Genomic DNA, 15,352 nt, shown 5'->3' with positions numbered 1-15,352 from the left:
TTCTACCCACTGCCAAGTAAGGCAGATATCATCTATTCTACATCATCACAGATAGATTCTAAAAATGGTTTTTCACAGGAACAGGGGCAGTTATTTCTGCCAGTAAAAGTGTCTGTCCTTTTTTGTGTGGAATATGCAAAGGCTGCAGATCAAAGCCAAGGAAAAATAGAGAAACATGTTACAAAAAGAACTTGTTGAAGTTCTAGTCTGTAAAGTAGAAAAAGATAGTTTCTTTCCAAGCGCAATCCTTATGGACACTTGAAAAGAAAGTTGGTTAGAGGCATCTGTCGAAGAAGCATTCGGAGACCTCAAAACGGATTAGTCAAATATTGAAAGAGTAACTCATTTCTTAAAGTTTGGACAAGTTACTTTTTTGTAGTACCACTCCTAGAATCCCTGTATCAGCAGAATCATAAAAGAGCTTCCCTTAGCCATGATGGGTGGGGGATTCTGGGAGTGATAGTCCAGAACAGTAATTTGCCCAAGATCTCCAATTACCAGACATGGATCACCCAGTTTAAAACAACCATATTGTTTTGAACTCTATTGGTTTAAATTGTCCTATAATTCATCCAGGCTTTTGTCAAATAATCCCCAAATAACCCCTTCTTGATAAATTCCTTTTACATTTATTTTGAAGCTTGGATTGGCCACACAATCAATAGGGAAACCATGAGTGGTTTAATGTAGTATGTAGTTTAGTCTATTAGTAAACAACAAGCTACAGAAACTCCAAGCTATGTCATTTTCTCAGGAAGCCCTTCTTCTAAATCCTAAGGTGTGTACAAAGAATCTGTCATCACATCACTGTTAGGGTGAAAGCAGTCTGAATATTCTTGGGACATCTCTCTATAGTATACTGCAGATATTACAGGATTTGGCTTGGTTACGAAACAATAGTATCAGGCTAAGCCCAAATGAGCCTTTGGCGAAATCAAATCCATTCTCTTCTACCAGCATCTCTTTACTGAAAATGTAACCCCAACTATAAATGGTACTGTAGATACTCACCTTGGTCTCTTCTTCTAGCTGTCTCTTGAGTTCTTCAATTGTCTGTGTGAAGGAAGTCTTGCCTCGACTCAGCTGGTTTATAAGAGACTCCTTCTCTTCAAGCAGCCGGCTCAGTTCTCCTAATTTTGTTTAAACAAACCAAAAGTCTCAAAGAAATTGTTCACTGGGGAGCTCATGTTTTATACTACTTTGGCATCTAAATAATCATATGCCATCTTTCAGAACTTATCTTCATGACACTACAACTCAAGATCATTTCAGCACAGAAAGTATCTCACGTCACCATTGAGCTGATACAGTGCAGATACTGGCCTCATCTACACTGCCATATAAAAACCAGATAATCTGCTTTGAATTGGATTATATGGTAGTGTCGATACAACCTCTGACACCTGCTGGTGATATATCCCGAGCTGAGGTGATTTGCAGCTTAGGCCAACTTCATTGTACAGAACTTGAGAGCTATGAAGTACAGCCCAATACATTTTACTTTTATTAATTAATTTATTCATTTATTTACATCACTTTTACCCCGCCTTTCTCTCCGAGGAGACTCAAAGCGGCTTACAGTAAATGGCAAAAATCCAATGCCTAAAAACAATGTAAAACAACAATTCATATAAAACAATCTACAAAACAACAGTTCATATAATGCCTTTTTTGCTCTTAATTTGTACTGTTGAAAATATATTGTTAGCTTCTTGAATCATATTTTTGGGTCAAAGTCAGGATGTGAATGAATGAATGAATGAATGAATGAATGAATGAATGAATGAATGAATGAATGATTAAATGCAATTCCTAGTCTTAGTTTCCTTTTTTCAGTGATTTTAATGGGAATGGACGGCTTATGTTTACTTTTCACTATGGACGAGTAGAGGAGACAAAATAGTTCCTTTTTTACAAGTATTGATATTTATTCTTTTTTTATAGAGGAGGCTGTCTTCTCTTCATAAGTTGGCAAATGAAGTTCTTTACACTTTCACTATACTTCAGGACCTTCTGTAAACAATAATGCATTTAAAAGTGATATCAATTTGTAATTATGTTGTGATCAAACTGCACCTTTTATATGTCAAACATGATATGTCTAGGCTGAGCCGAGTTACACATAATACATAATGTAACTGTAACTGTCCCTTTAAAATAATGTAAAACACAGATATTTTTTTTATCCATAAGCTTCACATTTTCTGGAAACTTTATGTCTCTGCACCTACTCACCCCATCTAGATATTTTGCAGGTGTCTTCCTGATATCCTACAGTAAAAGCTTGCCACAAATAATTGGCTAATATGTGAACAGAACGTTGGCCTACTTATTCACTAGCAACTGTGGCAGTATTCCTGGACACAACAGCTCATCAGACATAAGATATGTAATGCACAATCATTATGCCACAAGCCTGTTTTGCTGAACTAATGCTTCCTTGTAGAGTTCCAATGTGCAATCCATTAAAGCAAAGTGGATTATGCTTAGTCTTCTACCAGCAACTTTTAGGCTCAGCAAAGCAATTTGAGCCACGTACCACTTTCAGTCTGCAGCCTCCCACGCTGGGTGCTCACTTCAGCCAGCTGGCGTTGGAGCTCATCCACCTTTGATTTAGCTTCACTCAGCTGATCTTCGTATGTTCGACAGAGTTTTTCAGCATTTGCCTGCAACAGCAACGAAATCTTGTCAATGCAACTCACTCCATGATTAGGGCTAAGTCCTCCAACCACCTGATGTGCTGCTTCATATTTAGACCTAAGAAATATATTCAGACTGTGGTGCACAACTAGGAACGTATTGAGTAATATCACAAAAGGCAGCTATTGCCTTCCTCACTCACCTAGTGAGACAAATGAGTCTACAACAAATGCACATCAGTAATGGCTTATCTCAAATGAATAAACCAGCAGGGAACTAGTCGACATCTAGAGAATGTGAAGAAATGCTGAAACTGTTGTTTTGATCCCCTATCTTAGAACCATGTTGTGAAAATTCCAAGTTACTATATTACTTTGTTTAGGTAAAAAGTGTCAAATTAAGCCGAACCTGGATTCTGCACATTGTGTAATGCATGTTGGTGAAAAATAAAATAATAAAAGTTGTGTGTATTAATACAGCTTTACAGCATTGATCATCATTGTACCAGTCAGGACAGGAGGAAAGAAGTTGAGCAGATCTGAATCTTCAAAAAATCCTATTATATTTTTCACAAAATATCTGTGCTTTTTTCTTCTCCATGTGCTTATAACCAACAAAGGTACAATTGTTGTTGTGTGCCTTCTAAATAATTTCCGATCTAAACAGATCTGTCATGGGGTTTCCTTGTCATAGTGAGTGTGAAAAATTCACATACTAGTCCAAGCAACAAATAAAAAAAATAGCTAGATTTGCTAAGTGAAACAACTGTGGCGCAAAAATACTACATTGGCTGGTAACATCCATAAGACGCTTTATCTTTCTCCATCATTCTGGTTTAGTGTAATGGAACTTAACTGGATCCAGGAAAAAACTAAATGCACTTGCGCATGAAGTATAACACTCTGCACATGTGAAGTTCCCAGTTGGGTCTGAGGTCACCCATGTCAGTGGGATTGTGAATCTTATACAGGTTGTGTTACAGGAGTAAAAGGAATTATACAAATTGCTGAGCCCTGTGCTCTCAAAATTGGATCTGCATCCTAAATAGCTTTTTAAAGGCTATCTAAAGCCAGGAATGGAATCACCACCATCTTCCTCACCTTTCAACATCCTGGTGCAAATTGTAAAACTAAACCATTCACCTTATTCTTGGTGAGGTAGTCAATGTTGGAAGACAGATCATCCACTTCCATCTTCAGTTCGCTCTTCTCCTTCTCCAGCTTCTGTTTGACACGCTGGAGGTTGTCAATCTGTTCCCCCAGTTCAGCCACAGAGTCTGCATGCTTTTTGCGAAGGGTTGCAGCAGTTGATTCGTGCTGCAGTGTGGCCTCTTCCAGATCTCGCCGCAGCTTTAAGAATTCTGCTTCCCGCTTCTTGTTCAGTTCTATCTGACAAGCAGTGGCACCGCCCGCCTCCTCCAGCCGTTCGCTCAATTCCTCCAGCTCATGGGCCACCTCTGCCCGCTGCTTCTCCACCTTGGCTCTTGCAGCTCGTTCTGCTTCAAGCTCCTCTTCCAGTTCTTCAATACGGGCCTGCAAGTAGTCAAAGGATGATAGGAATTATCAGTTAACCCTGATCTGAATAAAGGAGGGCAGCCTCCTGATTCTGTCTGGGGCAGAACAATAAAAACATGACATCTTTAATTATTTCAATATGGGTCTCAGTCTTCCACAAACTGTTTCTATCTCAACATCCACTTAGTATGTGGATTGTCTCTACATGACATTGCCAAAAACATCTATATCACAGTTGCCCTGCACTTTGAACCATTGTGTTTTAAAATACAAAAGGTGTGCTTAGAGCAAGGCAAATGCTTCCTAGTTGGACTGGTTGCATAACTGGCCTCAATGTATTGCTTTACTTGACCTTTCTTTAAGGCAACTCCAGGAGTAAAAGCACTTTGCTTGACCCTTCAACAAAGGAAGTGACTTTCAAACCTGCCGAAGATCTTTGCTAAGCATGAAAAGGGTACAAGCTATTGCTAAGATTACCAAAGTCATGTTCATACAATACACAGCTAGAGGCAGGGGTATAGGTACCAAAAACGAGGGCATTCCCTCCCATAAGAATTTTACTCTGTCAAATTACTTTTTCTTCAGTCCCAAAATTATTTCAGTGCATGTGAAACTGAAAATAGCTCACACCTAGAAATCATATTCGGTGTGTTCACATTCCTTTGAGTATCATTCTGCTCATTTTCTTTGGACAACTAAAAACTATTTCTAAATGCTAAACTGAAGTTTTAAGTTACTGCAATGATAGAAAGTTGGGGGTTGAAGGAAAATTTCATCCAGGCGTGCTCCACTAGTAGTTAAACCTCTGGCCAGAAGTATATGAGATCTTAAGAAAATGCCTTTCTCTAGACTGTACTTCCTTCTGAGAGTTTTCCTGTGCTGGAGGAATTCATCATCTTTGAGCCAGAATTCCAAACAATGATTTCTCATGAAAAGTCCTTGGAGCTTTACCTGTAGTTCTTTAATTTTCTTCTGCAGCTGAGTTGCAAGAATTTGCTCATCTTCAATCCTTGAATTTAACTGATTCATTTCAAAGTCTTTCCTATGAGGGAAGATACAAACCACTTGTGCTTAGAATGATCAAGACTGAAATTCACAGGATTCTCTATATTCTTACACTGTCAGGAAATAAGGAATTTCCCCATGACCAGATTATTTTCTTGGTGAAAATAACAGTATAGTCATGTTGCTTAGTAATTTGAGTAACATGGTAGTCACTGAGTTGAAAGGTCTTGTGAGAAGGCAAATTCACCTCTTACTATTATTTTTCTTTCTAGAGAACAGAATTCCGACTGAGTTCCATGTTGCTTTCCTGTGTAACTACTTCTCTTAACCTTTTTTCGTGTTTCCAATCTGCCCCAATAACTGAAAGTTCCAATTGGACATGGGAAAAATCTTAAGGCAAGAGGAGTATATCCTAAAGCAGCCATTTCCAACCCAAATAAATCTAGTTTAAGCATGCCATTCCTTCTATCCCCAACCATTGGTTCTATTGGCTGTGGTTGATAGAAGTTGTGAACTAAAAGGGATCTCCATCTTAGTCTTTCAAAAGCAGGTGAATGAGAACCTTTTGTTTTCAGCAGGCCTTTAAAGGCTGATTGCACTTTTCCTTTTACTGGACATATTTTTAGTTCTATTGATTATTTAATTAAATTTCTAAATTTTTTTTCGTGTCAGGAGCAACCAGAGTTGCTTCTGGAGTGAGAGAATTGGCCGTCTGCAAGGACATTGCCCAGGGGACGCCCGGATGTTTTGATGTTTTTACCATCCTTGTGGGAGGCTTCTCTCATGTCCCCGCATGGAGCTGGAGCTGATAGAGGGAGCTCATCCACACTCTCCCCAGGTGGGATTCGAACCTGGCAACTTTCAGGTCAGCAACCCAACCTTCAAGTCACTTAGTCCACTACGCCATCTGGGGGCAAATTTCTAATGATGTGGCTATTACAGCTGTCTCTTGTCTCCTTGAGTCCTGGACTGGGAAAAGGTGTGATATGAATAAATATAACCCAATAATATCTGGAAAGGTTGTCCTAAATGTATGTCCAATTGAGAACCCCACTGAGTTCCTTTTCATAGATATATGAATTGTATATTATATGGCACCAACAATTATTTTAATTCTCTAAGCACAACTGGTACATTTCAGGGTAGACACTAAAGGCAGGTGGAAGTTAATCCCCGGCACATTTTGTGGGCCTCAACCTTTTCAGACTCTCTGAATCACCCTTTTGTTAGGGGTAAAAAAAAGGTATATTTTATCTCCTGAACACCCCAAATGCCTATGTTGTAACACTTTTAAAATATTTGCTTTTGAAAACAGAGATGGACTGTAGATCATTTCTATTTGGTTCTATCTTTTGAAGGATGGCATTTCTGTCAATCCAAAGGCAGAAAATTGTCCCTTGCCCCCCCCCCCCCCCCCGGCCGCCCATGACCCATTTTGGTTTCAACAAACAATATCAAATTGTGTCTCTTACATGTAATCTTTGCTATTAGGATTTTATTAAGTAGAGTGGGAGCCTGTTTAACTTGATTTGACTTATCAGAAACTACAATATTTACTTTTTGAGTTTCTCCTCTAGCTGCTGCTTGTCATTCTCCAGATCCATCACAGACTCCTGAGTCAGCTTCAAGTCACCTTCTAGCTTGCGCTTTGCCCTTTCCAAATCCATTCGTATCTTCTTCTCTTGCTCTAAGGCACTTTCAAGCTGAAAGGTAAAAAGAATAATGGACAGAGAATGAAATTTAAAAATCCACATGACAGGTTTTGCTAATCCCATTCCACTTGCCTCTCCCTTCCATTTATATTGTATTGGCCCGGGCTGTGACGCAGGCGGGAGAGCAAGCCAGCTGCAATTAACTGCAATGAATCACGCTGACCAGGAGGTCATGAGTTCGAGGTCGCTCGGAGCCTGTTTGTTTGTCTTTGTTCTATGTTAAAAGGCATTGAATGTTTGCCTATATGTGTAATGTGATCCACCCTGAGTCCCCTTCGGGGTGATAAAGGCGGAATATAAATGCTGTAAATAAATATTGTGCTCCAAAAGTCCACCTTCTTGTATGAGGGCTCCTTTTTTTGGTCCTAAACAAATGCACAAATGTTCTATTTATCAGCTAGTTATCAGTATTCCTCATAATAGGCCATTCTGGTTATGGCTGCTAAGATCAGCAGTCCAACTACACCTGCAAGTTGCCTATTTCCCATCTCTGGCTTACCAAAACACCTACCCCTGGCATATTTTTTAATGACAAAAATATTACTAAACAAAACATTTCAAAGAACTCATCAAATAACTATTTTTAAGCCTCAAATGTTGATAATCGTACTAATACAGCATTGCTAACCCAACTCTTGCATCCACCTGCTCTCTAGCAAGGGTCTATCAATAACTTTTTCATATGACAAACTGGTGGCCCTCATTCCAGATGTGTTTTACTTAATTTCCCACAATCCTAGACAATTTGACATTCTGACTGCAGAAAAAGTAAAGAAAAATGTGTAGAGTGTATCTTTGCCCACCTTTAGTTATAGACCAATATATACAAATATAAAGTGGATTTAGCAGATTATTCTGTCAGCATAGGAATCTACACTGGCATTACAGAATTTTAAATTCATCAACTCACATCATCCACTTGCTGCTCCAGCTTGACTTTAGCCTTGGTCAGAGTATTGACTTTGTCCTCTTCTGCCTGAAGGTCATCCAGAGCTTGCTGATGGGCTTCCTGCAGGGCCTTCTTTTCCTTGGTCAGCTTAGCAATGACCTCATCCAAAGCAGCCATTTCTTCAATTAGGTTTTTAACCTAGGATAATATGGCAAGCTTGCTTAAATGGATATATAGATGATATATGTCATAGTGATAATAATGCCAATCACAGAAGAAACATTCAGTATTAAAATCTCACCAAATGAGAAAGAAAAACGCAGAAAAGAATGCTGCCCTGCATTCATATTTCCCAAATGTATTTATGTAAAAGAGAACTGAAGATGCTGATTTCTTTCTTTGTAGTAGGATTTAATTCTTCTGGATTCAAAAAAAATCTGGAAGTAGCCAGTATTTCTTATAAAACCACCCTATTTGCTGCTGTGCCCCTGCATTTGTAACTCTTACAAGTGAATGTAACAAGCAGCTTTAATTGGTGCAGACTGATGTAAATGTGATGCATACTCAGGGAGTGAAATTTATTTTTCCAATTTACAGAATGACTTCACTAAAACTGCTTACCCACTTGCAAGGGTAGTTTTACCTTGTTTTCTGTGGCATGCTTTTCCTTTTCCACCTTGGCCAAAGTGATTTCTAAGTCATCAATGTCCTTCTTTAGCTCAGCACATTCATCCTCCAGCTTTCGCTTCTTAGAGGTCAAGTCTGAGTTCATCTCTTCCTCATCCTCAAGACGCTCCATTAGTTCTTTCACCTTAGCTTCCAGCTGGATCTTGGTTTTGATCAGGAGATCACAGCGCTCTTCGGCATCTGCTAAGTTGTCTTGTTCCTGCAAAGAATGTCCATTACCAACATTTTACCATGAAATTCAATTATCTGATACACTCCTAAAATGTATACAATGTATGTAGATATTAAATAATAGATCTTGTTCTCATAAGAAACATTTTCCTTGCTGTAAGAAAGTTACATGCAGTTCCCAAACAGTAGTCATCGTTTGGAACTTGTACAAACAATATATATGCTTCTTTACATAGACAATATTCTCTGCACAGAAAAATTATATACTAGATAGAAAATAGTGGTTCCAGACAGGAAACTTGTATTCTGTGCAGAAAAGTTTTCTCTGCAGAAATGTTTTCTACTCAGAAACCAACATTTTCCCTACAGGAAACTTGTTTTCTGCAGATAAAGGTTGTTCTCTGAGCAGAAAATGTTGCTTTCTACTCATAAAATGCAATTTTTGGACAAATAAAACCCATATGCTTTTTCACATGGTGCTAAACTGTGAAGATTTTTGCTTCTCTAGTAGTCTTGTCATCAGGTTTTGTTGAATGACAGAAACTCATTTTTCAACCATTTCCCAATGTCTTTGATTATTTTTTCCATCACTAAGTGTATATGGTGATTAAGGTATTAAGATAACCATTTCACGTTCAAAGGTATAAATAAGAGTTAAGTCTCACTGCACTTGGCCACTTCCAATAGTGGTTTTGTAAATCCCATCATCTGAAATATAACTTATGACATCTTGCATTTGTTGGCAGTCTCCCCTACAATTCAAAGCAAAGAAATACAAGATACTGCACACTCTGGCTTCTCTTCAAATTGTATGTGGCTTTCAAGATGTTGTGCTACACCTCCTTATATGCTTCACCGTTGGCTATGCAAGCTAAGGCTGATAGGTATTGCAAGCCAACAACATATGGAAGACTAAATTATTCCCATCTCTAACTAAATGGATTTGAGTGGAAAATATCAAGGGCAGATATATATCCAACCTCCACATGCAGCACCACATACCATATCTGGAGGGTTAATTATATAAATTACTCACTGCTTGAAGCTGCAGTGACAGGTCATTCTTCTCCTGAATAATGCTGACTTGTTTCTCTTCCAGCTCTTTCCTTTTAGCCTCTGACTTCTCCAGGGCCTCCTTCAACTTCTGCATCTCCTCTTTGAGGATTGCCATTTCTTTTTCTGTCTGAGCTGACTTTAGGAGAGGCTTGATCTTGAAGAAAAGTTTCATCCAGGACCAGTTCTTTACAACATTGAATGCACGAAGATTCCACTGGATGGTGTAGAGGGCATCCCTGTGGGGAACAAACAAAGCACATTGTGAGTGGTGTTCTGCTCTGCCCATTGGACTGGTTGGACTGGATGGCCCATGAGGTCTCTTCCAACTCTACTATTCTATGATTCTATGATATCAAACCTCTTAGATTCATGTTCCAAACTGAAACTGTGGCTAGTTAGCAGAAGACTCCTAAAAGAAGCTGTAGCTTTTATATAAATAATTTCTGATAAAACTGATCTTTAATGCTGGATTTTTCCCCCAGCTTCAAATGTAAAATGCTGGAGATGGTTTCTAAATCAGGGGGGCAACAAATTTCCCATAGGTAATTTCCCTCAAGGTTGTTTTAGTGGCACTTGAGCCCACCCAGAAAACTATGCTGCTGAAATGGCAAAGCAGACCTCTAAAATTTAGTAGCAAACTGGTAAAAGATGTTTAAAACAAGCAAGCCATCAGCCAAAGGTTGCTTGAAGAAATTTGCTGTTTGCTGGCAAATTTTGGTAGCCAATTGTAAAATGTTGTGCTTGTTGGTTTGCTTTTTCTGGTGGAACAATTTTGGCAATGTGACAGCATGAGTGTGACCTGCAGCTAGTTCCATGAAGGTAAAACTGCCCACCCCCAAACCACTGAACCTGCCTCTGCTGCAATGACAAAGATCAGAAATGGGACAATGCTCAGTAAGTGTGGCTAACCAGTCAATGGAGGTAGTGCCTTTGTACTAATTAGGTGAAAGACCAGTGGAGACCAAGGTGTATATAATGCTATACCTTCTGCCAATAATCCATCCATACTCGATTCTCATAATACGCCCTCGCATCCTAGCCTGCAGCAAGGTAATAATCTTGGCCAGACGTTCATCTCGCATCTCCTCCAAAAGACCCAGTAAGCCGGCTTTGAAAAACACCTGGAAAGGAGGAAAACAGTGAATAGAGATCATATTGGGTATTACATTTTCTGTTTCAAAAATTCTGAAGATTATTCTCTTGATTCCAAATTTTTGCCCATTTTATGATGCTATGCTCCTCAATTAAAGAGCACCAGGAAAGCTATTTTGTCATGGTTGAGCCTTCGGGCTCCGGTAATAGAAGAAGGGGTCATAAGACTCCTTCGAGAGTCAGACTCCTTCGAGGAGCGTGAAAGGAAGCGGCTCCGGGATTTGTTTACAGACCCGACAGATGAGGATTCCTTTGAGGGTTTTTCTCAGGGTTTGGAGGAAGAGATGGCCAGCTTGGAGGAGGATGACATGGAATGGACTCGTGTGAGGGAGGATTTGGGTGTTGGGGAAACAGGCACTGAAAGTATGGGAGGTGATTGGCGGGTTGCAGGATCAGACCCATGGACTGGCTGGAGGGATGGAGCGGGATCCACAGCTGGGGATGCTGTGGGGCGTAGTCAAAGGTGCTTAAGCTCTGATGAGGATGATGATGTTGGGGCGTCTGGAATTGGGATGGCAGCTGACAGCGATGATGACCTTGAACTGGGATAAAATGGGGTTTGGGACCAATGTCTAATTGCGTTGGGCAAGGTAATCTGGACGGACGCTTGGGCTTTTGTTTGGGAACTTCCTGAAGACGGGTGTGATTCGTTGCTGGATATGTAAGTTTACCAAGGACACTAGGCATAGACGGAGGGAGGAACTGTGTGGGGTTTTTCTCTGTGCAACTTGTGTTTAATCTCGATAGCTTGACCTCCGTCGTCTTTTTGACGGGCAATACCTTCTCGCACTGAATTGACGCTGGACTGACTGACTTCGATTCCGGATTATCCCTTCTACTGACTATCGGTGAGACCTTTGGATTCCTTGACGACTTCGCTTGGCTGTAGACCTCTGGACCGGATTGGGACCCTGCTGATTGCCGTTACCCTGACTACTGTGCCTGGACCTGGATATCGTTGGCCGCTGAACCCTAAACTGGATCCTGTCTACGACCACTCTTTTCGCTTGCTGCAGGAAGGAATAAACAAGCCTGGTTTATTCCCCTGCTGTGTCTGAGTAGCAGAGAGGAATCTGCCACCAGTCTGTTGTTTACGTTTGTCTCCTGCTGTTTCTCCTTTGTTTGCTTTGTTTGCCAGGCTGAAGTAAGCTCTTTTAGTTAATCCGGATTATACTTCTGTTTAACCCGGTTTATTCCTTTGAACCGTTTAAGCTCAAACTGAGCTGTTTTTTGTTACTTATCACACTGAAGTCAAGTGTTTGCCCTGTTCTTTGTCTTTTACGGGTGTTTTTGGTTCTGTAACCTCAATAAACTGAGTTTTGTTTTACTTGCTGGCGTTCTGTCTCTGACATATTTTATCCTTGCAGGGCTATCATAAGCATGTCTACTCATAAGTATATCTCACTGCTTTCAATAGGGCTTATACCCAAGTAAACATATATAAAATGTAGCCTTAATGCAAGATACAGGTATTTTCTGAACATAATTTTGTTAAAATATCTAAAACATGTTTACACTCTGTCAGTATGTGTTTTTATTTTATATGAGCATTGGTTTGGACCAATGGATAGGTAAACTCTTAGGACTGGGCTATACTTGATAGTTGGGTTTAGAAGGGGCGAGAGAGAGCTGGAGAACAACTGAAGTTGCCTGTTTCAGGGTTGTTGTGTGTTTTCCAGGCTGTATGGCCATGTTCCAGAAATATTCTCTCCTGACGTTTCGCCCACATCTATAGCAGGCATCCTCAGAGGTTGTGAGGTATATACCTCACAACCTCATCAAAGCCAGCTCCTTGGAGAACCAAGGAGCCAACTTGACTCTGCGGAGCAAGAGAGGACGTTCAGGGGCAATCGTGTCAAGAGCCCTGGCCATCTCGGTGTTATAGAAATCGATCAGAGTCTCGACAGGATATTCAGCCAACAAGACAGGAAGTTCCCCAAGAGACATCAGGAATCCATCCGGATCCATAAGTTTCCTGGGGCGGACCATCTTAATCAGTCCACCACCCCTGCGGAGGTTTGGAGAGACAGTAAGTCTAACACTGACCAGATGGTGATCGGTCCATGACAATGGAAGAATGTTTGGCTCTTCCACACCAACTTCTCCACCGTCTGTCACAGATACTAGGTCTAGGGTGTGTCCAGCCTGATGAGTGGGGCCAGATATTACTTGGGACAGTTCCATGGTCATCATGGCAACCATGAAATCCTGGGCTGCACCAAATAAGGAAGCCTCCGCTTGGATGTTGAAGTCTCCCAGGACAGCCAGTTGCTGAGAGACCAACACCAAGCTAGAGACCACCTCTGCAAGTTCAGTCAGAGAGACTGTTGTGTTGCGGGATGGATAGTACACAAGCAGAATTCCCAGACTGTCCCGGCTCCCCACCCTCAAGTGGACACACTCAAACCCATGCAATTGAGAAACGGAGCATCTGGTCAGGTTTTTCACTAGGATTTTTTAAATACTGTTTATATTTAATCTTGTTTTAATACTTGCATATTTGTATATTTTGAATGGTTATGCTGATGCTTTTATACTAAGCCAGTTTGAGTTCCTTTCGGGGAAGATAAAGCGGAGTATATATAAATATAATAATAATAATAGTAATAATAAGTAGAATCTCTTGAATCTATGAAAGAGGAAAGCAGATTAAATTACTATTTTGTAGATATTGAATAATAAATATGAAACAAGATAACACTTCAGAATAAAGACAAAGGGAAGCATTTATATGCACACATATTCTTCCCAGTCATGGCCCTCATTTAATGTCCCATCAAGATAAGTCAACTCACAAAATTCTAATTGCAGGCCACATACCTTAGTGTGTCCAAATTTATACTGAGAAGAGTCAAGCTCTAAGGAAGTCAGCAGTTTCTCTGCGGCCTTCCTGCTATCCATAAACTTGTCATCAGGAATGGCAGCAGGGTTCAGGATACGGTAGCTGCAAAAATACAGAACATTAATAGACCCAGGAATAGATGCTGAGAATGAAAAATCCTTCCTTTTTTAAAACCTGTATTCTGCAGCCATTTTGGGAAAGTATATTCAGCACAGGCTTCAGTTCACACTGATCAACATCTCAGGCAGCTGAGTGTCTTGGAAGAGCAACAGATCGTTATGTAATTTCTTCTGATTGTATCTTTAGTATCTGATGGGAGGAAAGGTGCTTGTGGACCTTCAGTCTCAGGCCCCATCTACACTGCCATATAAAATCCAGATTATCCGCTTTGAACTGGATTATATAACAGTGTAGAGTCATATAATCCAGTTCAAAGCAGATGATCTGGATTATTTTATTTAATAATCTGGATTATATGGCAGTGTAGATCCAGCCTCAGGTGCAAGAATAATATGGTTGGCTTTAGCCACTATACATCTTGACCTGGGGGGTGGACATTCATTGCTCTGCCTCCGGCACAAAATATTTTAGCAAGCTCTACCTGCATGACTAAAATGGCAATGGTACCAAACCAAGCTAAGTTAGAAGACAAATGGAGCAGTGCTCAAGTTAAATGAGAGGAAATGTGACTTACCGTTGCCTGAAGTCAGCATAGAGAATCCTGTTTGGAAACCCTTTCCTACAGATTCGGATGCCTTCCAACACACCATTACATCGCAACTGATGAAGAACTAAAAAGGGGTCCATGGCACCTGCATAGGATAAAAAAAAGATTTGTCCTGATACTTTTCACCAACTTTCAATGCTTGTATTTTGAAAATAATAATACTGTAACAACAATTTCAGGAGCATTGTAAAGTGAGAAAATAATATACTTACAGAATACAGAATGACATTAGTTGCATTGATAGAATGCAAAATAGATGGAAATATGACAAGTAAGCCTTACTTTGAACAAATTTTTAATTTAGAAGTAAAGTATTAATTCTGTTGCTATTCCCAATTAGAATTGACTCTCATATCAATCACAGGTTAATGAACTGATTCAATGGGTTTGCTCTGGGCTGAACTACCAACAAGTTTCAAGCCTAAGTTTCACTGTACTTAGGCATCCACTAAAGTTGCCAGTTTGGATCAGGATGAGATTCTTGTAATAATAATCCTTAGCAGATCTCAGAAGGTTGAAGTATAGTAAAACTCCATCAAGTTATAGCTACCCCTCACTTTCAAACCCCAACTTTCAACCACATTAATTCCCTCTAAACAGCTGTGGCCTCAACCGGTGGAAGCAGGGAGATATAGAGGAGCACTCAGCTCTGCTCTTGTCACCAAAGGTTCCTCCAGCAAGGCAATAGCCATGTTGGGAGAGGATATCTATAACTGAAATTCGATACTGATGGGAGAGGATGCCTCCCAAGAGATTTAGATGGTAAGAAAGGATCATGCTGGTCTTTATATAATTCATAAATCTATACCTGGAGTCTTTGTTTCATTGGGGATGATGCAACGGACAAAATGGGGCTGGGTGGCACGCAAATTGGTCATCAGTTTGTTCAGGTTTTCCTGTAAGGTAAATATCAAGTGTTAAATAGCTCTCCCTGGCTACAAGTATATTTCCGAAATT

At 40.1% G+C, this 15,352-nt stretch overlaps 1 protein-coding gene and 1 long non-coding RNA gene across 4 annotated transcripts in view; one reads left to right on the top strand and one right to left on the bottom strand.

The window, feature by feature from the left end:
• LOC134298447 (uncharacterized) overlaps positions 1–15,352 on the top strand; it is a 374,816-nt gene that overhangs the window by 227,659 nt on the left and 131,805 nt on the right. The gene's annotated exons all lie outside the window — the stretch shown is intronic.
• The window catches only part of myh7b (myosin heavy chain 7B), a 56,238-nt gene that overhangs the window by 8,348 nt on the left and 32,538 nt on the right, over positions 1–15,352 (bottom strand). For all 3 annotated transcript variants that reach the window (XM_062978778.1, XM_003220481.4, XM_062978779.1), the window contains 12 exons: positions 15,204–15,291; positions 14,363–14,480; positions 13,647–13,770; positions 10,659–10,795; positions 9,655–9,910; positions 8,404–8,646; positions 7,782–7,958; positions 6,717–6,862; positions 5,106–5,196; positions 3,783–4,172; positions 2,540–2,666; positions 1,012–1,130 (listed from right to left, as the gene is read on the bottom strand). In XM_062978778.1, coding sequence (XP_062834848.1) covers positions 1,012–1,130; positions 2,540–2,666; positions 3,783–4,172; positions 5,106–5,196; positions 6,717–6,862; positions 7,782–7,958; positions 8,404–8,646; positions 9,655–9,910; positions 10,659–10,795; positions 13,647–13,770; positions 14,363–14,480; positions 15,204–15,291 — 2,016 coding nt within the window. The remainder of the gene's footprint in view (positions 1–1,011; positions 1,131–2,539; positions 2,667–3,782; positions 4,173–5,105; positions 5,197–6,716; positions 6,863–7,781; positions 7,959–8,403; positions 8,647–9,654; positions 9,911–10,658; positions 10,796–13,646; positions 13,771–14,362; positions 14,481–15,203; positions 15,292–15,352) is intronic.

This window comes from Anolis carolinensis, chromosome 4, assembly GCF_035594765.1.
Source record: "Anolis carolinensis isolate JA03-04 chromosome 4, rAnoCar3.1.pri, whole genome shotgun sequence".
Lineage (NCBI taxonomy): Eukaryota > Metazoa > Chordata > Lepidosauria > Squamata > Dactyloidae > Anolis > Anolis carolinensis.
Note: the sequence above shows the minus strand (reverse complement) of the source record. Positions and strands in the feature narration are given on the sequence as shown.